This window comes from Neofelis nebulosa, chromosome 7 (assembly GCF_028018385.1).
Source record: "Neofelis nebulosa isolate mNeoNeb1 chromosome 7, mNeoNeb1.pri, whole genome shotgun sequence".
Taxonomy (NCBI): domain Eukaryota; kingdom Metazoa; phylum Chordata; class Mammalia; order Carnivora; family Felidae; genus Neofelis; species Neofelis nebulosa.
Window position 1 is genome coordinate 19,878,377 of NC_080788.1, and position 25,522 is coordinate 19,903,898.

Consider the following 25,522-nt stretch of genomic DNA (forward strand, 5'->3'; position numbering starts at 1 on the left):
TTTTCAATGTTTATTTTGAGAGAGAGAGAAAGCAAGCATGGGAGGGGCAGGGAGAGACAGAGAGAGAGAATCCCAAGCAGGCTCCACACCACCCAGTGCAGAGCCCAACCCAGGGCTCAATCCCAAGAACTGTGGGATCAGGACCTGGGCCAAAATCATGAGTCAGACGCTTAGCCAACTGAGCTGCCCAGGCGCCCCTAGAACTAAATATTAAAAAAAATAATAACAATGTTTCTTTTTGAGAGAGAGAACGAGCAGCACAGAGCCTGATGTGGAGCTTGAATTCATAAATCATCACAAGATCATAACCTGAGCTGAAGTCGGACACTTAACTGACTGAGCCACCCAGGCACCCCTGTAACTGAATATTTTTACGAACCATATTTTTACTCCTTGACTTAACAGCTATGGTGTCAGCTCAGGGCCTAAGGAAGAAGTTAGCCCTGTTCAGTCTCTGATCAACTACACTTTGAGTTTTGTTCTGCCTCATTTTTAAAATCTGTTTCTTGCCTGCCATCAGCTGTCACTGCACTGCTAACATCCCTTGGTGGCCCCTCTCCCCACTTCAACCATTTAGCAGGATGGGAAAATAAAAGTCTATAACGATGGCGCTGTTCCATTATTAAAGTCCACTAACGTTAGTGCAGAAAGGCAGATCTCACTGACTTTCCAAAAGGCTTTTTAAGCTCCTTTCTGGATCTCAGACAGTTACTAGTCCCTACACCTAAATTCTGACATTTTCAATATCCTAGGATAAAAGTACACCATACAGCCATCTTACTAAAAATGTTGGCATCTCCTTCAAGCCATAAGCCAAACAATAATTTCATTAAAAAAAAAAAAAAAAAAAAAAAACTAAAATCATTAGAGTATTTCTTAAGATAAATAAGTGTGCCTTTTAGGGGAGATGTAAAACTGAGCACACCCACTGCCAAACTAGAGTTCTACCTAGTGCTGTTAAGATTCAGGCCGACTTTCATGCCAAACCGTGTGTGAAATTTCCATTTTAAGAGCCGAGTATGGAGTTTCAGCCTGGGCTGCAAAGCACAGCAAAAGCCATAATCATAAGTTACACACTGTAACCTCGGCCCCAATTCAGGCCTTCCCCAAAAGTTCTTTAAGATTAAAATCGTCTTGTGCCATCTCCTGCAGCCAGTCTAAACAGAGGGTTGACAGGTTGAGAAGCAGAGGACCGGAACCGGAAAGTTAAGTCCACCCCAAAGCTTCAAGTAATGGGACTTCTTAGGATCCAAGACAGAAAAGAGCTGCAGGAAAGCTGACAGAATGCCTGAGCAGGTACACTGTTTCCCCGGAAAGGTTTCCCTGACCAGAAAGGCAGAGTGGTCACGAAAAAGGAAGAACTGGCGCCAGAGGGCAAACTGGATTTCTACTTTATCTCAACTGTCTGAAAGTTAATAAACAGTGAGATACAAGTCCTACATCCAAAAAAGATGAGGTAGGAGATTTGCCAAAGGAGACCAAAAGTAAGAGGGTCAAGCATGGGCTTAGGGAAAGGACTCTCCAAGTGTAAGAAGGGTAGGTCAAGTTTGCACTACATTTTCTGGCGTACCAGGACCCCTACTGGTTTGTATATATTGATTCTGAATCCGTGAAAAATGTATTTGTTTGGTGGGCAATCTAGCATTTGAACTACTTTGGTAATCATCTCCAAAGGTGTGACTTCACCCAATGGCAGTCATGTGGACTTACTTTCAAAACCATTCTGTAAACAATTTATACAGCTCATCCTCAATTTCAGATGTGGACACTTCTCTTGTCCAAAAGCACAATTTGCATAAAATTCCAGGTAATTCATGGGAGATCGGGAGAAAATTTTTATCTGTGGGTTCCTAAATCACTACCATAGTTTAAATTTGTCCTAAGTGGCTATCCTCTAAGCTTTTCAGACACTCAGGACCCTTCCTGGCAGAAGCTGGGCTCTGGATTTAAACAAGATCCTAATGGAAACACATAGGAACGCGGGATCAATGCGCTGAAAGCACTGACATTCTCAACTGCTGTTTTATCTTCTTTCCCAATCCTGTACTTCCTCCCTTAGAGGAACAAGTATCCATATATGTTTTCCCCTCACATCTAATGCTTGAACATTTAGACCAGCACTAGATTTAAAAGCCAAAGTTTCAAAGGTATTGGCTACAAATTAAAAACCAACAGTAACCAGCTTGGCCTTGCTCAGCACTGACTCCTCTAAAAGTTCATTCTCAGGGGACCTCCCTGCATTGGTTTGTTCTGTGGCTGGATGAATCCCAAATCTTACCCACACAGTAAGCATTTCTGTACTTCACACATATGCTGCCCCATTAAATCCCTTTACTGAGTCCACATTCCTCTTCTACCTCAAATTCACTCCACTACAAGTCTGTCATTCCAAAATCATCGCCCTTCTAAAGATTACTTTGGTTAATCCCTTTGTTAATCCTGAACATGATTCCAGCCACTTTTATGACTCATATGGCCAATGAGGACCCAGATACTGGATAACACACACACACACACACACACATCCCTAAACTGAGCTAGTTAACCCCGAATCTACCACGGACTAAGAACTACTTTTCCCAAGGTTCTCTTTCCATTAACTCAACAGACTGGTGTGGTCAAGAGTGAAGTGGGCAGCCCTTTTCATTTACAGGAGAGCCTCCACCAGGGAAATCTGTAAGTATGCTATGGAAGGGTTCTAACCAGATTAACTGACCTCGGCTCTAGCTCTGCAAAAGCAAAGCTGCGTATTTCAGAGAATCAAACGATAACCGTTACTGTCACTACTATCACAGGTATGGTGCAAACAACCTTATGAGAGAGCGATGGTCAATCACACCCATTTAGCAAAGGACTTGGACGTGGAAAGCTAAAGTGCCTTGCACAAATTCGGGCTGAGGACCACACCCACGGGGGCCACCCTGGTCCGCCTGACCCCAAAGCCCGTGCTCTTGTGCGTTGCGTTCACCGCCCCACCACTGACCTCTGCTTCCAACGCCCGACATTGCCGGGGAGCTTCGGGTCTGGGAAGCAGGTAAATGCTCAAGCCAACGGAATACCGGCAGGGCCGCCCGCCGGGATGCTGGATACAGGAGGCGGCTCCCGGGGAGCAGGGACTCACCTGTAGGCGGCCACGGCGCGGGTCTGCAGGTATTTCTGGGCAGTCATGACTCCCACGAAGAGAAAGTTCCTGTCGCGCGGACCGCCATCCAAGGCCGGGCCTTGCGGCCAGTGCTGCGCCCCGCGCGCATCGCCGCGCGCCCCGCCGGCCTGGGAAGCCGCCGCCTGCCCTGGCCGGCAGCCCTCGAGGCTGGCGCGGCGCCGAGGACCCGCTCGCTTCAGCTCAGAGGCGCGGGGCAGGACGAGCCGTGAGGCCAGCACGAAGCCCAACACGAGCCCGAGCAGCACGCTGAGCCAGGCGCGCCGGCCGCGCGCGGCCATGCCCGCGCCGCTCCGCCCGCCGGGCCGCCGCCGCCGCCGCCGGCTCCGCGCGCCCTCAGCCCGCCGCCCCCGCCCGCGGAGGCCAGCCCGCCCTAGCGCCGCGAGGCCCGGCCCGGGCAGCGCCGCGGCCGCCGCGGGCCCGCCGCGCCCATCGCGGCCCCCGAGCCGCCCGCAGGCCCGACGCCGCTGCTTTGTTCCGCACGCCCACCCCCACCTCCGCGGCCTGCGCCTTTAAGAGGGGACCATGCCCGGCGCGCGCCGGCAGCGGCTAGAGCGCGAGGCTGCGGCGGCTCCTCCCGCTGGCGCACGGGGGCGCGGGGCCAGCGCGACGGCGACGGCTGTGGCAGCTGAGTCCGCACCCCAGTCCCGCCCTGCCCGCGTCTCTCGGCTGGCTCGGCTAGGCTCGCGTGGCACCCGCCCCTGTCCTCTTCGTGGCCGGCGCCGCCGCTGCAGCTGCACATCCTCCGGCTTAGCTCGCCATTGCAACAGGAGCCCCTCACGTCACGCACGGCGCGTTATGAAGCGGCCCCGGCGGCGGTGGAGCCTGGCCCCTCTCGGGATCCGTCCGCGCCGCCGGATTGGCGCAAAAGTGAATGGGGGGCGGTTCACGTGGCCAAAGTTTAACAAAAAAAAAAAAAAAAAAAAAAAAAACCCTCCCGGCGCGCGCTAGGCGCCCGCCCCGCCCGCGCGGTCTGCGGCTGGGCTGCCGGGGCGGAGGGGGCGTGGGGCCGGCTCGGCGCCGGCGGGGACCCGGGCCGCGGCGCCCTGCAGCCCGTTATCCGCCCGGCGACCACGCCCCCGCCGGTCCGTGCTCGGACTCTTGGCGGCGGCGCCCAGCCCTGGCCCCGGGGCGTCCTCTCCCCGGGACCGTGTCCTCCAGGCGGCCCCATCCTGCTAGATGCACTGCTGGCGTGAAGCTGAGGAGGGATTTTTAAAGAAGGGGCTTCTTGGTCCCCAAACTCTGCACGAACCGCTCGTTCCATCTGTTGAGACTGTCCTCACATAAACCCCACTGCCCACGCCCTGCCCTCCAGCCAGGCGGACCTGACCGTCTACCTTCCCCGCGTCTTCCCGATTCACACTGCACCTTTGTTCCCGCCGTTATGTGGGCAGGAACGAGCACATATAGAATAAACAGTGCAGGAGCCGTTTGAGACGTGCAAGCTTAGAGGGTGAACCGTGAATTCACTTACCTTGTTCCCTGCCCCTAGTTTCTAAGCTTAAAAAAAACAAAAAACAAAAAAACAAAAAAACCCGTATTTAATGCCCAAGGTCCTAACACTGCTAGTCTTTAATGGATTTGAAGAAATGGTAGGTGATGTTAATACTCTGGATGGTAAACACTACTTTTATTTACATTCTTTTTGGGCAGATAGTCGACTAGTACCCCCAATCTACCTGAATCTTTGTCAATATTTCTACATAGTTCATCCATAAAAGTGCCGTGTATTTCTAGAGACTGGTTTTGAATAACAGCCTCTCTAGGATGGATTTTAAATTTTATACATTTCCTCTTTTTAAAAAGAAACTTAGTAAGGCTACAAAAGCCAAGAAAGTGTCCATACAACTAATGTTTGCATAGAGTAAATATTAGTCTTGTTACTTAGTCGCCAATATATTGGGGTTTTCTAATGAAACTCCTGGAGAGCAAAGTGTTTCCCTGGGCCTGACAGGTCCCCTTCATGTCATCAAATGAATTAGGGACAGAAAGTAAGCATGCTTGGGGTAATCCTTTGGATCTTTCTTCATTGTTAATATGACCAAATATTTGAAATATTACACAATTTGAAGTGGCAAGTTGTGGGAGATACAGACACAGTCTCTGCAATTGAATGGTGGTCACTGTTGTTATTCTTCAGATATTACCACTTTCTTTGGCACTTGTGATTTATGTCAAAAATAGTTCATTACCCACCTTCCCCACAGACTCCCTCCCGAAGAGGTGATCCACATCTAAAAATAAAATGCTCATTATACAGTGAACACAGGATTCCAGCAGTGGTCTTGGGCAAAATACAGAACATATAACCATGAATTACAGGCTTGAAAACCATCCAAAGGGGTTTCCAGTAAGACCATAAGCCACAAATGCCAAGTAGTCACCAGATGCCCCAAATTCAGCAACAGCCCCATAATTCACAATGATTTCCATAAAGCACGAATCTGGCAAGACACAGATGTTCAATCTGGTGACATACTTAATGAGTTCAGTATTTTCTAACCTGCCTAAAACCCTGTATATTTCCTCTTCTAGACTGAAATCCAATGAAGAGCATATAAACATGTGTTGGGACTTAACATTTTGTGGCTGGTAAACATTTTGTCCTCCTCAATTTCTTGCTTCCTAGATCCATAGCCTCACCTGCCTCATCTGCAGACTCATGAAGTGTGTCTTTCATGATGTAGAGAGGATTCCCTATTCTCCATAAAGCCTGAGCCTGACCATTTAGAACGCCCAGTACAAAGAGAATGTGACATAGGTGAAGTCCTCCCAGGAAAAGCAGGGTGATGCCTGCCCACAGGATGGTGGGAAGGGAGGAGAGCCAGGGACCTGTAGAAGTCAGCCAGGGGCTCCCGGAGCCTCTACACTGGTGAAAGGGCCGCTTCCCAAGTGCAGCCTGGGGATAGGGAGGGGAAGCTTCAACACAGCTGGAAGCAGCAGCTCCACCTTCAAGCTGAGATAGTTCTCCCTGGGAAGGATCTAATGATGTCCCATCAAGGGCCCCTGCAGAGGCCTGAATCAGGAGGGGATTTCATAGCTGAAGGCAAATGCCAGGATTTCAGCGACAGCCCAAAGGGCTAAACCGGTAACTCCACTGTGGAGGCCTGCCTGTCTGGACACCAGCCCCACCAGCTCCTGCACAGCCATTACCAGCAAGGATCTTGGGAGGATGGCGTGCATCTGAGACCCCAGCCTACCAGTGCACACACAGCACCCTCCTCAAAACCTGCTCCAGGCCAGGCAGCTCCTCACTCCCTATGTCTCCCTCCCCCTGATTTATTTTTAAAGGTGAGGAGAAGTCAGGTTGATCAGATTTCGTAGGCATTGCATTGCACCTTAGTAAACGGATGAAAGAACTATTTCTTGATTTCGCTGCACTAGGAGCCCTCCCTCTTAGGTTGAGGGACTCGTTGACTATTTTTCCCATCTTAAACAAGGAGTGGTGTTTGGGACACCTGGGCGGCTCTGTGGGTTGAACATCCAACTCTTGATTTCGGCTCAGGTCGTGATCTCGCGGTGCATGAGTTGGAGCCCCACACTGGGCTCTGCACTGACAGTGCAGAGCCTGCTTGGGATTCTCTCTCTCCTTCTCTCTCTCCCCCTCCCCAACTCATGCTGTGTGTGTGTGTGTGTGTGTGTGTGTGTGTGTGTGTGTCTCTCCTTCTCTCAAAATAAATAAACTTAAAAAAAAAAAAAAAGAGTGGAGTTAGCCACACTCAGAAAAACTTGCAAGGGAAGCCCCAAACTAGAGAGTTATTTAAGAATGAAAGTTCCTAATGGCACACACACCACCTAAGATGGGGGCCCCCAGCTGGCTCGGGTGCAGAATTCGGGTTCTGGTCATCCCTCTACACGACGAAGTCCCACCAGGAACAAGCTGCACACCCACCTCAGGGGCTCAGTTTCCTCATCCCCAAATGGGTCTTTCCACACGTCATGTTAAAGTCCCTTCTCCGTGATTCTAGACTGATATTTAGAAATGTGTTCAAAAATGCCATGCTATCTAACTTCATTTCTGTCTTCATGCAGTGTGATTATCTATGTCATGTACCTAAAATTCATCTCTACCTACATTACTGAACATTTTCTCACAAATTGCAATCCTCTTCCCACCCACGTTACATTTATTTTTTCTGTTGCTAATACATTGAATGCCTGTAACAGGTATAACATTTCATATAATTTGCAGCAATTTCTTGGAAACCCTTGGTAAATACCTCAATTGTTTGTTGGCAGCAAGCCTTGAGCAACCGACAGAGTTCCCTGTAAGGGCTTCTTTAAAGACACAGCTCCTAGACTCCAGCCTCAGACAAGGGGCCCTGCAAAAAGTGGTAATCATTTTTTAAAACCTTTAGAAACACCTCTTTTGAGAAACAGCAAATTCAGAGGAGGCAGTTATAATAATTGGTCTTTTCAGAAGGTTCTGTTCATTGCCTGCAAAGAAGAAAATCTATAATGACCATTTTACTAAGATTGCCACTTAACCTCTTTTAACCCAATAAAACTTTGCTTTATTATTAATGATGCTATTAAACTGGCATTTAAGGTCCTCATTAGCTAATTACTTTTGCTCAATATTTCCTTCTATTTGCAGCATTTCCAGGCAGATGCAGGAAAGGACAAGCTACTGTGGCTTATGTTCTGGCTTCCAGACATGAGTGGATCTGACACTGGTTGTGCTAGAATGATCTTCATGCTTCTTTGGTCTCTGCTTATCAGCTCTGTCCATTCTTTCTGTCAGATACTGAGTCATTATGGGTGTGCTTCTCACACAAGTGTGTGTGTTTGACAGAAGAAACTCAGCACCACTCTGCATGCTGGGCGGATGGGATGTAATCTTACTAACTAGGAAACATTGGCTGACGCCAGCACAGGCGCTATTGAGAAACAGCCTGAATGTTCTCTGCAAGATAACCTCACTGCGGAGGCCGGGGACAGTTTGCTTCTAGGCTAAGACTTAATCCTTGTAGAGCAGAGAAGTTTGCTTTTCCCATCCTTTGCCAAGAAATGCCATTAATCTTTAGAGCAGTGCCAGAGTTTCCACAGCTGGAAAGTTTGCACAAAGACAAAGCTTCCATTCCACAGGAGGGGGGGGAGGAGTGCCCCCCCCCATCAGAACACAAGCACTAGTCGGCAGCATGGCCACCTTCGGGGGTCCATATGGTGGTCAGACCTGGTCATCTCGTGGAAACGCTCCAGACATATATGCAGCTCAGACTCTGTCTGTTTTACTCACAGCCTAATGAAGCATAAAATTGCTTGGAGGAAAAAAATATGCAAGTTGCAGAAGAAGTTTTAAGCTACAAATTGAGGCAACAGAAATTCATATCCACAAACACATAGAGTGCAAAGCAAGAATAAGAAAACATCAACAACAGGGCACCTGGGTTAGGCATCTGACTTTGGCTCAGGTCATGATCTCGCAGTTAGAGAGTTTGAGCCCCGCGTTGAGCTCCGTGCTGATAGCTCAGAGCCTGCTTCAAATTCTGTCTCTCTCTGCACCACCTCTGCTCGTGTTCTCTCTCTGTGTCTGTCTCAAAGAATAAATAAACATTAAAAAATTTTAAGAAAACATCAATGACATAAAACCTGCTCAAACGACCCCATGTCATTAATCTTTCACATGCCTTGTTGTGTTATCACACCCATGCTAGGGTCATAAATACATCATTACCCATCTGATGCGTTATAAGGATGATTATCCAGAAGTGATATTAAGGCCTCTACAGGAGTTCAAAATAAAAATAGTATGATGATGCACTCTGTTGGAGAGTCTGGAGAAAGAGGCTCTCCAACAGTCTGGGGGCAAAATCATGCAACCCACTGAGAAGGCAATTTGGTCAAAATTGCAAAATACAAGTGCATTGACTTTTAACCCAGCAATGCCACTTCTGAGAATTTGTTCCCCAGCAATACCAGTACAAAATGACACTTGTACATGGTTATTCTCTGCCACATGTTCATGACACTAAATGATTAGACCCGAGTGTCCATTTCATGAGGAATAGAGAAATAAACAATGGTGCATCCATCAGAGAAGGAAATAGTCTGCAGATGGAAAACAGAGCAAGGAAGCATTCACCTCCTACTGAGATGGAAAGAGCATGATGTGGTACAGAGCAAAGAGCAGAGAGAATAAGAATCTTGCTAGTGTTTTTATAACAAAACACTAGAAGGATGCACAAGAAATAAGAGAAGAAAAGCCCCAGGTGTGGGGCTTGGCAGTTAAGGGAAAATGTGAGTGAGATTTCCCAGTAGAGACTTAAATATTTGTCTGATTTTTTGTTACATGATTGTATTATGTATCTAACCCTCTAAAAAATGATACCAATTTCCCACAAATTGAAGCCCAAAGATGATAGTAACAGAGTATTGATCACTAAGACCACGAATTCTCCCGGACCATTTATTTGGTGCAACTGCTCCTGTTTGATGCAAGTGGAAACTGGGACCCAGAGAAATGAAACCAGTTGGCCACGTGGGTGCTGCCACCAACTAATTAGCCAATACCCCAGCCCAGAATGCCTCAGATTCTAAGCAAGAATCCCCCAAATATTTTCTTTCAAGTTTTGGCTCTCACCCCTCAGCAAGCAGCTAAAATGAAAATTTCAGAGATATAATCAAGCTTTTACTTTCTAATTTCCCTAATACATCATTGTAAGTGTTCTACCAGCGTGGAGATGCCATTAAGAGTCCTCTCAAACCATCAAAATCCCTATGCTACTTTAAGAATTTATTTCTCTACTTGTTTTATCCTGGTTCCTCCTTGTACTTTATTTTTGGCCCCACAATAATCTCAGGACCTCATGCCATGTCTTTTATTTTTTTGTAACGTTAAACGTATAAAAAATATCAATCTTTTAAAATTTTCTTAGGCTAACAGTATTAAATACACCAAAGCGATCAAGGGCAGTGCAGAACATTGTGACGATGGCGCCCTCTTGTGGTATATAACTATTCCTGTTAAATTGACCTCTGTAATCTTGGACTCAGAATAATGGTTAGATTTTTTTTAATTTTACGGTTTATAATAACCTGTTTCTAGGGGCACATGGGTGGCACAGTCAGTTGAGCATCAGACTCTTGATTTTGGCTCAGGTCGTGATCTCACAGTCATGGGATCAAGCCCCGCATCAGGCTCTGTGTGTGGTGAATGTGGAGCTTCTTTGGGATTTTCTCTCTCCCTCTGCCCCTCTCCCCTGTTTGCGCTCTCTCTCTCTCTCTCTCTCTCTCTCTCTCTCTCTCGCTTTGTCTCTCAAATAAAACAAGAAGAAGAAGAAGCAGAAGGAGGAGGAGGAGGAGGAGGAGAAGGTGGAGAAGGAGGAGAAGGAGGAGAAGAAGGAGGAGGAGGAGGAGAAGGAGAAGAAGGAGGAGGAGGAGGAGGAGGAGAAGGAGAAGGAGAAGGAGACTCTGTTTCTAATCACTGCCTTACCAGAATTTTCCAAGGAGATAACCTGGTCTTGGATTTGTGGCTAACCGGTTTGTAAAACTGTAAAATGAGAGGAGTTGAGCTTAAAAAGCTCCAGTTAGAATCTACCCCTTGCTTCTTGAAGCTGAATGAGAAATTCAGGAAGTGTGGTAAGTGTCTGTAGTTTTAACAAGCGCTGGTGAGATTCTGATACCCAGATAGTTTTGAGAGCCATGGATCTCTGCTCTCATGTGGGAAATGGGTCATATCCCCCATCAGTGAAGACTACCAGCCAGTGTAAATGGATTGCGTGTGGTAGTAGATGCTCAGGGAGAATCTTTAGCTTCCTGCATGTCCTGGAGATCACAGCTACAGAATTCACACCGGAGAGGGTGTCTGCCAGCCCTTGAAGCAGCTGTTGGAAGTAAAAATATTTTCTTTGCAATTCTCCTTAAGATGCCACCTTTAACACATTTGCACTCATACGAACTGTCAGTGACATGGTCATCTGTACATGGCGTTTGCCTTTGTTGTGTCCCCCAAGAAGGGCCCAGGTCCCCAGCTACACCTAAACTCAGGGGGCACTCTGAAAATGTGCCCTCCTGCTGGGCAAATGGAAAAGAAGACTCAAAGATAACACACTTTGATATCACAAACTAGAAGTGGTCTTTTTTTTAATCATTTTATTTTAATTTTTTTCATCATGACAAGTATTCTCTTTAATCCCATCCAGTTCCCCCATCTCCCCACCCACCTCCCCTCTGGTAACCATCAATTTGTTCTCTATAATTGAGTCTGTTTCTTGGTTTTCCTCTCTCTCTCTCTCTCTCTTCCCCTATGCTCGGTTGTTTTGTTTCTTTTTTTTAAATTTCTTTAATGTTTATTTATTTTGAGAGAGAGAGAGAGAGTGCGAGGAGGAGTGGGTCAGAGAGAGAGAGAGAGAGAGAGAGAATCTCAAGCAGGCTCCATGCTGCCGGAACAGAGCCCAATGTGGGGCTTGAACCCACAACCTGTGAGATCATGACCTGAGCCGAAATCAAGAGTCGGACACTTAACCAACTGAGCTACCCAGGCGCCCCTGGTTGTTTTGTTTCTTAAATTCCACATATGAGTGAAATCATATGGTATTTGTCCTTTTCTGACTGACTGGTTTTGCCTAGCATAATACTCTCTAGTTCCATCCATGTCATGGAAAATGGACACTTGGCTGAACATGGACATCCATTTTATACACATATAAAGTATTTTGTATATATATATATATATATAATATTCCATTATATATATAATGTGTACACAATATGTGTACACACATATATATGTGTGTGTATATATATACATATATGTGTGTGCGTATATATACATATATATGTATATGTATATGTGTGTGTGTGTATATATATATATATATATATATATATATATATATAACTTCTTTATATTCATCCATCTTTATCCATCCATCTATCAATGGACACTTGGGCTGTTTCCATAATTTGGCTACTGTAGGTAATGCTTCTATAAACATAAGGGTGCATATATTCCTTTGAGTTAGTGTTTTTGAAGTCTTTGGGTAAATAAATACTCATAGTGTGATTGCTAGATCGTAGGTTAGTTCTATTTTTAATTTTTTGAGGACCCCCCCCCATACTGTTTTCCACAGTGGCTATACCAATTTGCATTCCCACCAACAGTGCAAGAGGGTGCCTATTTCTCACCAACACTTGTTGTTTCTTGTGTTTTTTATTTTAGGCATTTTGACAAGTGTGAGGTGATCTCTTTTGAGCTTTGATGTGCATTTCCCTGATGATGAGTGATATTGAGCATCTTTTCATGTGTCTGTTGGCCATCTGTGTGACTTCTTTGGAGAAATGTCTGTTCATGACTTCTGGCCATTTTTTAATTGGATTATTTGGTTTTGGGGTATTGACTTGTATCAGTTCTTTATATATTTTGGATGCTACCCTTTTATCGGACATGTCATTTGCAAATATCTTCTCCCATTCTGCAGTTTGCTTTTTAGCTTTGTCATTTTTTTAGTTTTGTTAATTGTTTCCCTCACTGTGCAAAAAAGCTTTTTATTTTGATGTAGTCCCAATAGTTTATTTTTGCTTTTGTTTCCCTTGCCTCAAGAGTTGTATTTAGAAAAATGTTGCTACAGCCAATTCGGAGAGATTACTTCCTATGTTCTCTTCAAGGATTTTTATGGTTTCAGGTCTCATATTTAAGTCTTTAATCTATTTTGAGTTTATTTTCTGTCTGGTGAAAAAAAAAATGGTACAGCTTCATTCTTTTCCATGTGCCTGTCCAGTTCTCCTAACACAATTTGCTGAAGGGACTGTCCTTTTCCCATTGTATATTCATTCCCTTTGTCAAAGATTAACTGACCATATAATCATGGGCTTATTTCTGGGTTTTCTGTTCTAGTCTATTATCTATGTGTCTATTTTTATGACAGTACCATACTGTTTTGTTAATATAATTTGAAATCTGAAATTGTGTTTTTCTTTTTCAAGATTGTTTTGGCTACTCAAGGCTTTTTGTGGTTCCATACAAATTTTAGGATTGTTCGTTCTAGTTCTGTGAAAAATGCTGCTGGTATTTTGGTAAGGATTGCATTAAATCTATAGATTACTTTGGGTAGTATAGATATTTTAACAATATTTGTTCTTGCAACCCATGAACATGGAATGTCTTTCCATTTCCTTGTGTCTCCTTGAGTTTCTTTTATCAGTGTTACAGTTTTCAGAGTACAGATCTTTCACCTCTTTGGTTGTTTATTCCTAGATGTTTTATTGTTTTGGTGAAATTCTAATTGGGATTGTTTTTTTAATATCACTTTCTGCCTGCTTCATTATTAGTGTATAGGAATTATGTATAGTGTATAGTAATACAACAGATTTCTGCACATTGATTTTGTATCCTGTGACTTCAGTGAATTCATTTATCAGTTCTAGTAGTTTTGGTGGACTCTTCAGGGCTTTCTGTGTATAGAGTATCATGTCATCTGCAAATAGCAAGAATTTGACTTCTTTCTTACCAATTTGGATGCCTTCTCTTTATTTTTCTTATCTGATTGCTGCAGCTAGGACTTCCAGTACTATGTTGAATAAAAGTGGTGAGAGTGGACATCCTTGTCTTATTCCTGACTGTAAGGGAAAGGCTCTGAGGTTTTCACCTTTGAGTATGATGTTAGCTGTGGGTTTGTCATAGATGGCCTTTATTATGTTGAGTCATGTTTTCTCTAACCCTGTTGAGGATTTTTATTATGAATGGATGTACTTTGTCAAATGCCTTTTCTGCATGTATGGAGATGATCATACAGTTTTTATCCTTTCTCTCACTGATGTGATACATCATGTTGATTGTTTTGCAAATATTAAACCACCTTGCATTTCAGGAATAAATCCCACTTGATGGTGGTGTATGATTTTTTAAAATATATTGTTGGATTTGGTTTGCTAATATTTTGTTGAGGATTTTTGCATCTATATTCATGAGATATTGGCTTGTAATTCTCTTTTTGTGTGTGCCCTTATCTGTTTTTGGTATCAGGGTGATACTGGCCTCACAGAATGAATTTGCAAGTTTTCCTTCCTTTTTTATTTTTTTGGAATAGCTTGAGAAGAATGGGTATTAACTCTTCTTTAAATGTTTGGTAGAATTCATCTGTGAAGTTGTCTGGTCCTGGACTTTTGCTTTTTGGGAGATTTTTGATTACTGATTCAATATCATTGCTGGTGATTGGTCTACTCAAATTTTCTATTTCTTCCTGCTTTAGTTTTGGTAGGTTATATGTCTCTAGGAATTTATTCATATCTTCTAAGCTGTCCAATTTGTTGGTATATAGGTTTTCATAATGTTCTCTTACAATTGTTTGTAATTCTGTGGTGTTGTTTTTTATTTCTTCTCTTCCATTAGTAATGTTGTTTATTTGAGTCCTCTGTCATTTTTTTTTAATGAGTCTTGCTAGAGGTTTATTGATTTTGTTGATCTTTTCAAAGAACCAGCTCCTGGTTTCTTGATTCATTCTGTTGTGGGGTTTTTGTTATTGTTGTTTTGTTTTGTTTCAGTTTCTCTATAATTTGTTTCTGCTCTCGTTTTGTTACTTCTTTCCTTTTGCTGTGTTTGGGTTTTGTTTGCTCTTTTTCTATCTCCTTTAGGTGTTAGGTTAGGTTGCTTATTTGAGATTTTTCTTGCTTTTTGAGGTAAGCCTGTGTTGCTATAAGCTTCTTTCTTAGAACCACATTTGCTGCATCTCAACGAGTTAGGGGCGGGGGGCACTGTGTTTCCATTTTCATTTGTTTCCATGTAATTTTTTATTTCTTCTTTGATTTCTTGGTTGGCCCATTCATTGTTTAATAGCATGTTATTTAACTTCAGTGTATTTGTGGTCTTTCCAGGTTTTTTCTTATGATTGATTTCTAGCTTCATAATGTTGTGGACTGAAAAGATACAGGGTATGACTTCAGTGTTTTTGAATTTGTTAAGACTTGGGTTGTGGCCTAATATGTGATCTGTTCTGGAAAATGTTCCATGTGCCCTTGAAAAGAATGTGTATTCTGCTGTTTTAGGATGGAATATTCTAAATATGTCTGTTAAATCCATTTGGTCCAGTGTGTCATTCAAAGTCACTGTTTCATTTTTTTTCATATGAATGGCCTTTCCATCAATGTAAGTGGGGCGTTAAAGTCCCTATTATTATTGTACTGCTATCAATTATTTCTGTTATGTTTGTTATTAGCTGTTCTATGTGTTTTGGTGCTTTCATGTTGAGTACATAAATATTTACAATTGCTAAAGGATTTCCCCCTTTATTATTATATAGTGTCCTTCTTTGTCTCTTGCTACAGTCTTTGTTTTAAAGTCTATTTTGTCCAATTAAGTATTGCTACCCTAGCTTTCTTTTGGCATCCATTTGTATAATAAATGTTTCTCCTTCCCCTCACTTTCATTTATTTTTTAAGTTTATTTATTTATTTTGAGAGAGAGAGAGAGAGTGTGTGGGGTGGGGGAGGAGGCAGAGAGAGAGGGAAAGAGAGAGAATCCCAAGCAAGCTCCAAGCTGTTAGCTCAGAGCCCGATGTGGGCTTGAACTCATGAACCATGAGATCATGACCTGAGCCAAAGTCAGACACTTAACCATCTGAGCCACCCAAGCACTCCTCCATGCAGTCACTTTCAATATGCAGGTGTCTTTTGGTCTGAAATGAGTCTCTTATAGGCTAGAAGTGGTCTTAAGTTTCATCTGGCCCTGCTGCAAGACAGAATAATTTAATCATTTCAATGAAGTAGAAAATAATGGAGAAATTCTACTGAACTAGTATAATTTGTTTTCTTTTCTACATTTTCTGGGTTTCCCGACATTTTCCGATAAATATTTTATTTGATTACATGAGAAAAATATCTCTGCCATTGCTAAATCCATTTTAGTTCTAAATATTTCATAGTAATAGAGCCAAGTGCTTTGGTTACAAGAGGGTGGATATCAGAAGCAAGGGTGAGAAGCTGTGTAACTTAGGCTCAGACAGGAGCTTCCCATGACACTTGCCTGGAACATGTACCAGGCCCAAACCACCACTGTTTTACTCCTTTGTGAAATTTTGTGATATCAAGAGAGCAAAGCTGACAGAAACTCAAAGATCCCATAGAGAGCTCTGATCCTGCGCCAGAACAACCTGTGCTATCAGAGTCTAGTCAGAGGACAGAAATCTTGCCAGTTATTTGAACAAAACAAATTTTTTATGTCTTTTTAAGTAGGTTTCATGCCCAGTGTGGGGATCAAACTTACAACCCTGAAATCAAGAGTCACATGCTCTACCAACTGAACCAGCCAGATGCCCCTGAAAAAAAATAATTTTTAAAAAGTTTTATTGAGGTCTAATTGGTATATAATAAACTGCACTGGTTCTAAATGTACAATGTGATAAGTTTTGATATATGTATTAAATGTATCAATCACTGCTATGGTCTGAATGATTATGTCCCTGCCACCACCAAATTCGTATGTTGAAATCCTAATCTCCAAGATGATGGTATTAGGAGGTGGGGCCTTTGGGAGGTGATTAGGTCCTGAGAGTGGAGCCCTCTTGGATGGAATCAGTACCTTTATAATAGGGACACCACAAATCTCCCTGGCATCCAAATGAGGACATGCGAGCACATACTGAGAGGGCTAAGATGTGGAATGGACCCTCATCGAGCCATTCTAGCACCTTGATCTCAGACTTCCAGCCTCCAGAATTATGACAGACAAACTTCTGTTGTTTCTAAGCCACACATTCTGTGATATTTTGTTATAACAGCCTAAAGGGACTGAGACAACCACAATCAAGATATAGACCTATCACCCTCAAATTTACTCCTTCCCTGTCTCCAGCTTCCATCTCAGTCAACCACTGATCTACCCTCAGGCTAGTGTGCATTTTCTAGAGTTTTGTACAAATGGAATCATACAGTATGTACTTTTTCATCTGGCTCTTTTCACACACATTAGTTATTTTAAAATCTATCCATGTTGTGCATATCAATAGTTCATTCCATTTTATTGCTGAGTAGCATTCTATTTCATGGACATACTGCAATTTATCCATCCAACTGTTGGTGGACATTTGCATTGATTGTGATTTGGACTATTACATGTAAAGCAGTTATGAACATTCATATGCAAATCTTTGCATATGCTTTCATTTTCCTTGGGCAAATACATATGAGTGGAATGGCTGGATCATATCATAGGTGTGATTTAACTTTTTAAGGAAGCTCCAAACCATTTTCCATTTTATATTCCTACCAGCATTGTGTGAGAATTTCAGTTCTTCCATATTTGTGCCAATACTTGGAATAGTGAGTCATTTTAACCTTTCTACTAAGTGTGTAGTAGAATGTCATGGCGGTTTTAATTTCTATTTTCTTCATGACTAATGATGGTGAGCATATTTTCATATGCTTTTTGGCCATCCATATGTCTTCTGGGTGAATTGTTTATATAGTTTGTGCCTATTAAAATGTTTGTTTTCTTTTCTTTCTTTCTTTCTTTCTTTCTTTCTTTCTTTCTTCCCCTCGTCATCCTCCTCCTCCTCCACCACCTCCCTCTCTCATCCCCTTCTTCTTCTCCTTCCTCCTCCTCCTCTTCCTCCTCCCTCCTCCTTCTTCTTCTTCTTCTTCTTCTTCTTCTTCCACCTCGCTGGTTAAGTTTATTCCTAGGTATCTTATTTGTGTTGATGCAGTTGCAAATGGGATCATTAATTTCTCTTTTTGCAACTTCATTATTAGTGTTAAAAATGTAACTGATTTGTACATATTAATTTTGAATCCCTTGACTTTACTGAATTCATTTATCAGTTCTAGTAGTGTTTGGGTGGAGTCTAGGGTTTTCTATATATAGTATCATGTCATCTGCAAATAGCGAGAATTTGACTTCTTCCTTACCAATTTTGATGCTTTTTCTTTCTTTTTCTTGCCTGATTGATGCAGAGAGGACTTCCAGTACTATGTTGAATAAAAGTGGTAAGAGTAGACATCCTTGTTCCTGATTTTAGAGGAAAAGCTCTCAGTTTTTCCCCATTAAGGATGATGTTAGCTGTGGGTTTTTCATATATGACCTTTATTATGTTGAGGTATTTTCCCTCTAAACCTATTTTGGTGAGAGTTTTTATCATGAATGAATGTTGTACTTTGTCAAATGCTTTTTCTGCATTCATTGAGATGATCATATGGTTTTTATCCTTTCTCTTATTAATGTGATGCATCATGTTGATTGATGTGTGAATACTGAACAACTTGTAGGAGGGCTGACAACACCGACTCCATCTTTAGCCCTCCATCTTGTTCATTCCCACACAATGACTACCCTTGGGGCTATGTCCTTCAGGCCCCTTACAGATTAATGTATACCCTGACCAGAATGCGGGAAGGCTTGTTCTGATCTTCCCTAAAGTGGCACACAGAAGGCACCACTTTGGATAACTACCCTTTGACATCCCCACCATGATCCCCTCACTATAAAAACAGTGGGTAAAGGTCCAGATGGGGGTGAAAAATAGCTGTTTAGTGTCTGGATCATTATCCACCTGATCACCCCCTGTCAGTAAGTTACCTGACTAAAATTCTGTGTAAACAGTATGGAATGATTTGATTCATTTTTCAGTCTTAAAGTGCCTGTCCAGTCTGGAAGATCCTTTACTTTCCCTCCTCTGCCCTCTAATAATTGGCAAGCCTGCAGGAGACCAGAAATGAAACAAGCCTGGGTAAAGAGACTGGGTGGGAGGGAAAGCCCTGTGTCCAATGGGGAGATTTCAGGTTGGCCAACCACCTCCATGTAGGGAGACTCGGCCAGGTTTTTTGAGCATCTTGGACCAGTGTGTGAGTAATGGGAATGTCTCAAAAACTCCCAAGGGATTGTTAGATATCCTATCCAACAAGATGGGGAAAGGAAACAGAAGGGAAAGTGGACAAGCTATTGCAGCTGTAGCTTGGCCACTGATCTATGTGACAGAAGATACTGCAAAAGGGAATTACCAGTAAGGAGAGAACTGGAACAGACCGGAGAAGCATTGGCTTTAGGAAAGGATGTATGAGCTGCATGTTCTCTAATACAGGCATTATGTCCAAAAGAATCCAGCAGCAAGAGGAACACTTAGAAATTACAGCATGTAAGATGGCAAAGATAGTGTGTAATGGGTACAGTTCACTGTGCACTAAAGTGAAAACTATTGTATCTTAAGAGAATGGAACCCTAAAGCATGGGAGCCCCAAGATAAGGAATCCTCAGATGAGGAGGACATTATACAGGAGGAAAATGATTTACGGGCATGCCCTTTGATTCAAAGACCCAGTCCATGCCTAAGCCTGGGGATGACAGAGAAAAAATTTCTGCTAGTCAGAAAATGACTATGAGGGAATATTCTGCCACTGAATTAGTGACTAACCAGCCTCTTTAAGCAAAAAGGCCAAGAAGATTGGCAGCTTGGGTGTTATATGTGGAATACTGGGGAAGGTGGTATAGTATTAAATGGGTTTGAGATGTCAAAAATGGCCTCAGGGCACCTGGGTGGCTCAATCAGTTAAGCTTTTTAGTCTCTTTTTTTTAATGTTTATTTATTTATTTATTTATTTATTTTGAGCTCAAGCAGGGGAGGGGCAGAGAAGGAGGGACAGAGAGAATCCCAAGCAGGCTCTATGCTGACAGCACAGACAGCACAGCAGACATTTAACAGATTGAGCCACCCAGGCACCCTGTGTTTGACTCTTGATTTCAGCTCAGGTCACGATCTCATGGTTTGTGGAATCAAGTCCCCTGTAGGGCTCTGCACTGACAGTGTGGAGCCTGCTTGGGATTCTCTTTCACTCTCTCTGCCCCTCCCCTGTGTGCTCTCTCTCTCTCTCTCTCTCTCAGAATAAATAAACTTTTTTTTAATGGCCTCAATCAAGTTCAACCTACCTACCTTGCAGCAAAGGAAATATGCTGCAGGCATTAGTAAGAATGGTGGGCAGTTAACTAATTTGATTGATTGAATAAATGTTAGCATTAAGATGACCTGGTGAAACAAAGGGGATGTTCCCTTCCCCTCCTTCTCCCCCTCCACCCCCCCCCAGTCCCTATTACACTGGACCTCTATCTATGTAAGAACTATAAGAATTATATGTGAACTGGGAATAAAACATGTCATTTACACCCAGCATTTTAGAGGCCCAAATGAAGAATTATTTTCCTCTCATATAAAAGACTGTGTTTTACAGTCAGCATGTCTGTTTTTCAGTTAAAGCATGTACTTTAGTATCTGTCCTTGCCCCTATCGTTAAATTAACCCATTGCTATAGTAGCCACTATGATGGCTGATTTAAGTGAAATGGAAAGACTTTGTCATAAGGGAAAAAGATGGGTTGAAAAACAGAGAAAAACAAAAGATCCTGACAATGACAGAATGGTGGGAAGTTGTGGCAAGATCTAGTATTATCTGGGACACCAAGAGAAAATATGGACAAACAACCCACTGGGTCTTGCTCAGCCTACACAAGGTGTTGCCCCAACGGCATCTCCATAGTCCCACAATTTGTCACTACATGGTAAATTGGGAAAATGCCAGAGGAGAAGGTGCTTTATCATTATATAGATGCTGATATGTTAACTCATGATGATTTATCCTCCCTGCTCAATCAACTGCGTCATTATATCACCAGGATGGGAGATAAGAACTGACAAGATCTGAGAGCTAGGTCAGTCAGTAAAATTCAGGTTGTCATCTGGGTGGGCAAGACAAAAGTGATGCCAGAGACAGTCATTGATAAAATCAGGCCTTCACAATCCCAAAACAGTAAAGGAATTACAGGCTTTTGTTGGTTTATTGGGTTACTGGAGACCTTTTATTCCCCATTTGCACAGATACTAAGACCTTTATATGTCTTGGTTAAAAAGAGAAGCCCATGGGATTAGAGTGCTAACCAAAAAGATTTCTTGGGAGCAAAATGGTAGTCAAACAAGTAGAGGCCTTGGGGGTATTGACGCCAGATGTGAGTTGTGAATTAGACTTAAACTCAAATCCAGAAGGGTTTGGCTGAGGCCTGTGGCAATGACAAAACCGGAAACAAGTCCCGTTAGGATTCTGGTCTCAATTATGGAAGGGAACAGAAACCAGGTATGGTCCTGATGTGTGAGCATAAGACAAGCTAAAGGCAAAGCACAAGCTAGCATACCCCCCTCCCCCCACCCCAGCCCCAGGTAGGATACATTCCTCAGGCACTCCTGTCTGCCCAAGAACAAAGGAAAGGACAGAAAACAAATGGTTAAACTGATAGAGTCTCCATCCTTTATAAATATCTTATCAATAGCGTCATCTCCAGGAACTTTTCTTTTAATGATAATGTTTTGCCAGAGGGAAAAACAGCTTGACAATAGCTAGGCCTCCAGTAATCTGAGTCTTCTTTAACGTATGGAAATCCTCTTAAGAAACTTCCTCTGGCTTTACCTCCCCCAACTCCATAGTATAGGAGAAGTCACTCTTCACAAACCCAGTGCAGCTCTTTCTGCCCATGGGTCCTGTCCCCGTGCTTTAATAAAATCACCTTTTTTGCACCAAATAATTATTTCTTGGCCCTCAGCTCCAACACCCCACTGCCACTCCAAAACCCCATCAGTTCTATCGAGAAACAGCTATGAGCTGTCTTGCACATCAATAGACAGAAAGACTGACTGCTAACTTGCCTGTGATGATGCAAACCTCCCTGCCAGTAGAAGGATGGCATTAGGACATGTTCAGCAAACCTCAGGGTGCCCGTGCCCAGGTAAGCACCTTATAGAAAAGGCGCACTTACCTACAGCAGAGGAGTGCCTACAATACCAGCCTGCTGTCTCATGAACTGCACTGGTTACTGGTTACTAAAGCCAGTCATTTTACGTTGACCCAGCCCAACTCCTGGAAGTAGCTGACGTGCTGACAGGCTCCTCCCTAAGTAAAGGAAGGAGTTGGCTTGTTAAATTTGGTAAGTGCTTTCTCTGTGCCTACTGAAATGATCACATGATTTTTCTTCCTTAGTTTCTCAATATAGTGAATTATAGTGGCTGATTTTCAAATGTTAAAGCAACCCCACTTGGTCATGACATCATGAATACTCCACTTTTTTTTAATTTTAAGATTTTTATTAAATTCAGCTTCATAAAATTTTGTTTAGAATTTCTGCATCTATGTGTGTTTCTTTGTGTCTTTGTAATTTTCATATCAGGGTAATGCTATCCTCATAGAATGAGTTTAAAAAATATTCCCTCCTCTTCAGTTTTCTGGAAGAGCGTGTGTAGAATTTGTATTATTTCTTCCTTAAATACTTGATAGAATTCACCAATTAAGTCATCTGAGACCGGGGTTTGCTTTGTGGGAAAGTTTTAAACTACAGATTCAATTTCCTTACTAGACATAGAACTATTCAGAGTATCTATTTCTTCCTGAGTGAACTTTGGTAGTTTGTGTCTTTCAAGAAATTTGTCCATTTCCTAAATTGTCAAATTTATTGGCATAAAGTTCATAATATCTTCTTGTTTTAAATTTTTTTTTTTTTCAACGTTTTTTATTTATTTTTGGGACAGAGAGAGACAGAGCGTGAACGGGGGAGGGGCAGAGAGAGAGGGAGACATAGAATCGGAAACAGGCTCCAGGCTCAGCCATCAGCCCAGAGCCCGACGCGGGGCTCAAACTCGCGGACCGCGAGATCGTGACCTGGCTGAAGTCGGACGCTTAACCGACTGCGCCACCCAGGCGCCCCTTGTTTTAAATTTTTTAATGTTTATTTGAGAGAGAGAGAGAGAGAGAGAGAGAGAGAGAGAGAGAGAGAGAATCCAAGGCAGGCTCCAGGCTCTGAGCTGTCAGCACAGAGCCTGATGTGGGGCTCGAGTCCACAAACTGCAAGATCATGGCCTGACCTGAAGTTGGACACAACCGACTGAGCCACCCAGGTGCCCCCAGAATATTTTCTTTTTGTCCTTTTTAATATCTATAGAATTTTTAGTGTTATTATCTTCCTCATTCCTGATACTGGTAGTTTTTTATTCTATTTTTATTCTATTGATTTTTTTTCTATTTTTGTTTTTTCCATTGATTTCTGCTCTAATCTATTATTATTTCCTTTGTTCTATTTGAATTTAATCTTAATCTAGTTTTTTAAGCTAGGAGAAGTAGCCACTTTAAGACCTTTTTCTTTCCTAATATAGGTGCTTAATGCTATAAATTTTCCCATAAATTTTAGCAGCATTCTACAAATTTTCAATGATGTGTTTTCATTTTTGCTTAGTTAAAAATCTTAATTTCCCCTTTGATTTCTTTTTTGACAATTGATTTTTTACATGTGCTATTTAGTTTTCAAATATTTGGAGGTGGATTCCAAATATCTTTCTGTTATCAATTTCTAATTTAATTCTATTGCAGTCAGAGAAGATACATTGTATGACTTGAATCTTTAAACATTTTTTTGTTAGGATGTCCTTGGAACCACAATAGAGGGGACGGCCATCTTGCCAGCGCAACCCAATGAAAAGCCCCTAGTAGCTGCCAGAACGAATTGGAGGTCAACCAATCAGGGAGCAACAGCACGACCCGACGCGGAAAAGGCCCACCGGACCTAAACTCAGAACCGCTGCAGCTTAAAAACCCCACCCCACCACACCTGGGGGCGACTTCCCTGACTCCTTTCTCTCTCTCTCTGAGTCACAGAACCTCCCCTGAGACCTTAGTTCCCAAATAAAGCCTTTGACTGCTAAAATTTTTTAGCCTCTGACTCCTATCTTTACCCTGCCTTACGCCTGACCCTAACATTTTTGAGATTTATTTTATGGACAGAATAGTGTCTATCTTGGTGAATGTTCTCTGTGCACCTGAAGAACATAGTGTTTGTCCTGCTAATTTTGGTAGAGTGTTCTATACATGTCAGTTATGTCAAATGGGTTGATAGTGTTGTCTAAAATATCCTTTACTGATTTTACTTGTTCAATCAATTATTGAGAAAAAGTAGTGACAGCTCTGATTACAAATCTGTCATCCTCCCTATCTCTGTTCTTCTGCATGTACTGTCTTCTTTCTGTCTCCAGCTGCTTTTAAGATTTTCTCATTTTTATATTTTATTTATGTTTAATACTTGTGTTCATCAATTTATTTATGCTGTGTGCTGGAACAGCTTTCTTCATGCTTTTGTTGGACCTATGACTTTATAGTTTTCATAAAATTTAGAAATTTTTGGCCATTTATTTCTTCAACTATTTTTTTCTGTCCTCCCCCAACCCCAGGACTCCAATTATGCATATTAATATGGCTGCCTGAAATTACCCCAAAGATCTATGCCCTTTTCATCTTTCCAAAATGTTTTTGTCCTCTGGGTTTTATTTTGGATTGTTTCTATGGCCCTGCCTTCAAGTCAACTATCTTGTCTTCTGAAATGTCTAATCCCACCCAGTGTTCATCCCATCCAGTGTTTGTTTCTTCTCAGACATTGTAGTTTTCATTTCTAGAAGTTCTATTTGAGTCCTATGTATATGACTCACATATATAAAATCTTCCATGTCTCCACTTTTTTGAATATATAAACTATAGTTATAATAACTGTTTTAATGTCCTTCCCTGTTAATTCTAACATCTCTGTCAATTATAGGTCAGTTTCAACTGCTTTTTTCCTCATTATGGGTCATGTTTCCCTGCTTCTTTGCATGCCTGGTAATCTTTGGATGGCAGAGATTATGAAATTTGCCTCATTAGATCCTGAATGTTTTTGTGTTCCTGTAAATCTTGAGTTTTGGTCTGGGAAGCGGTTAAGTGCCTTGGAAGTAATGTGATCCTTTTGGGTCTTGCTTTTATGGTTTGTTAGCCAGGTCTGAGGCAATGCTCAGTCCAGACTAATTATTTTCTGCTACTGAGGCAAGACTTTCCTGAGTAATTTACCCAATGTCCTATTAATTACTACATTTTCCACTCTGGCTGGTAGAAACAGGCACTTTTCCTGGCCTTCTGTTAATATATATATTTTTTAATGTTTTATTTTTGAGAGAGAGACAGAGAGCAAGCAAGGGAGGGGTGATAGAGAGGGAGACAGAGAATCTGAAGCAGGCCCCAGGCTCTGAGCTGTCAGCACAGAGCCTGATGAGGGGCTCAAACTCACAAAATGTGAGATCATGACCTGAGCCAAAGTCAGATGCTTAACTGACTGAGCCACCCAGGTGTCCCATGGCCTTCTGTTAATATTTGAGGATGAACTTCTGCAGATTTCCAGAGTTCTATCTACAGTTCTTTTTTCTGGTACTCTGTCTTGCAAACTCCAGCTACCTGGGTCTCCTCCCAACTTTCAGTTCAGCTTCTTCAATGCTGGGAGTCAGCAAGGCCTCACTGTTCTATATAGTATCTTGGAAACTCTCTGGAAGCAGTAACTGGAGCAACCATATGACAACCTTGCGTGTTCCCATTTCTCTAGGATCACTGT

The 25,522-nt window shown here is 42.5% G+C and overlaps 1 protein-coding gene across 1 annotated transcript in view; it reads right to left on the reverse strand.

The window, feature by feature from the left end:
- Positions 1 to 3,572, reverse strand: part of CHSY1 (chondroitin sulfate synthase 1) — a 70,553-nt gene extending 66,981 nt beyond the window's left edge. Inside the window, exon 1 of the mRNA XM_058736778.1 lies at positions 3,122 to 3,572. Coding sequence (XP_058592761.1) covers positions 3,122 to 3,441 — 320 coding nt within the window. The 5' untranslated portion in view covers positions 3,442 to 3,572. The remainder of the gene's footprint in view (positions 1 to 3,121) is intronic.
- Positions 3,573 to 25,522: the final 21,950 nt, after the last annotated feature.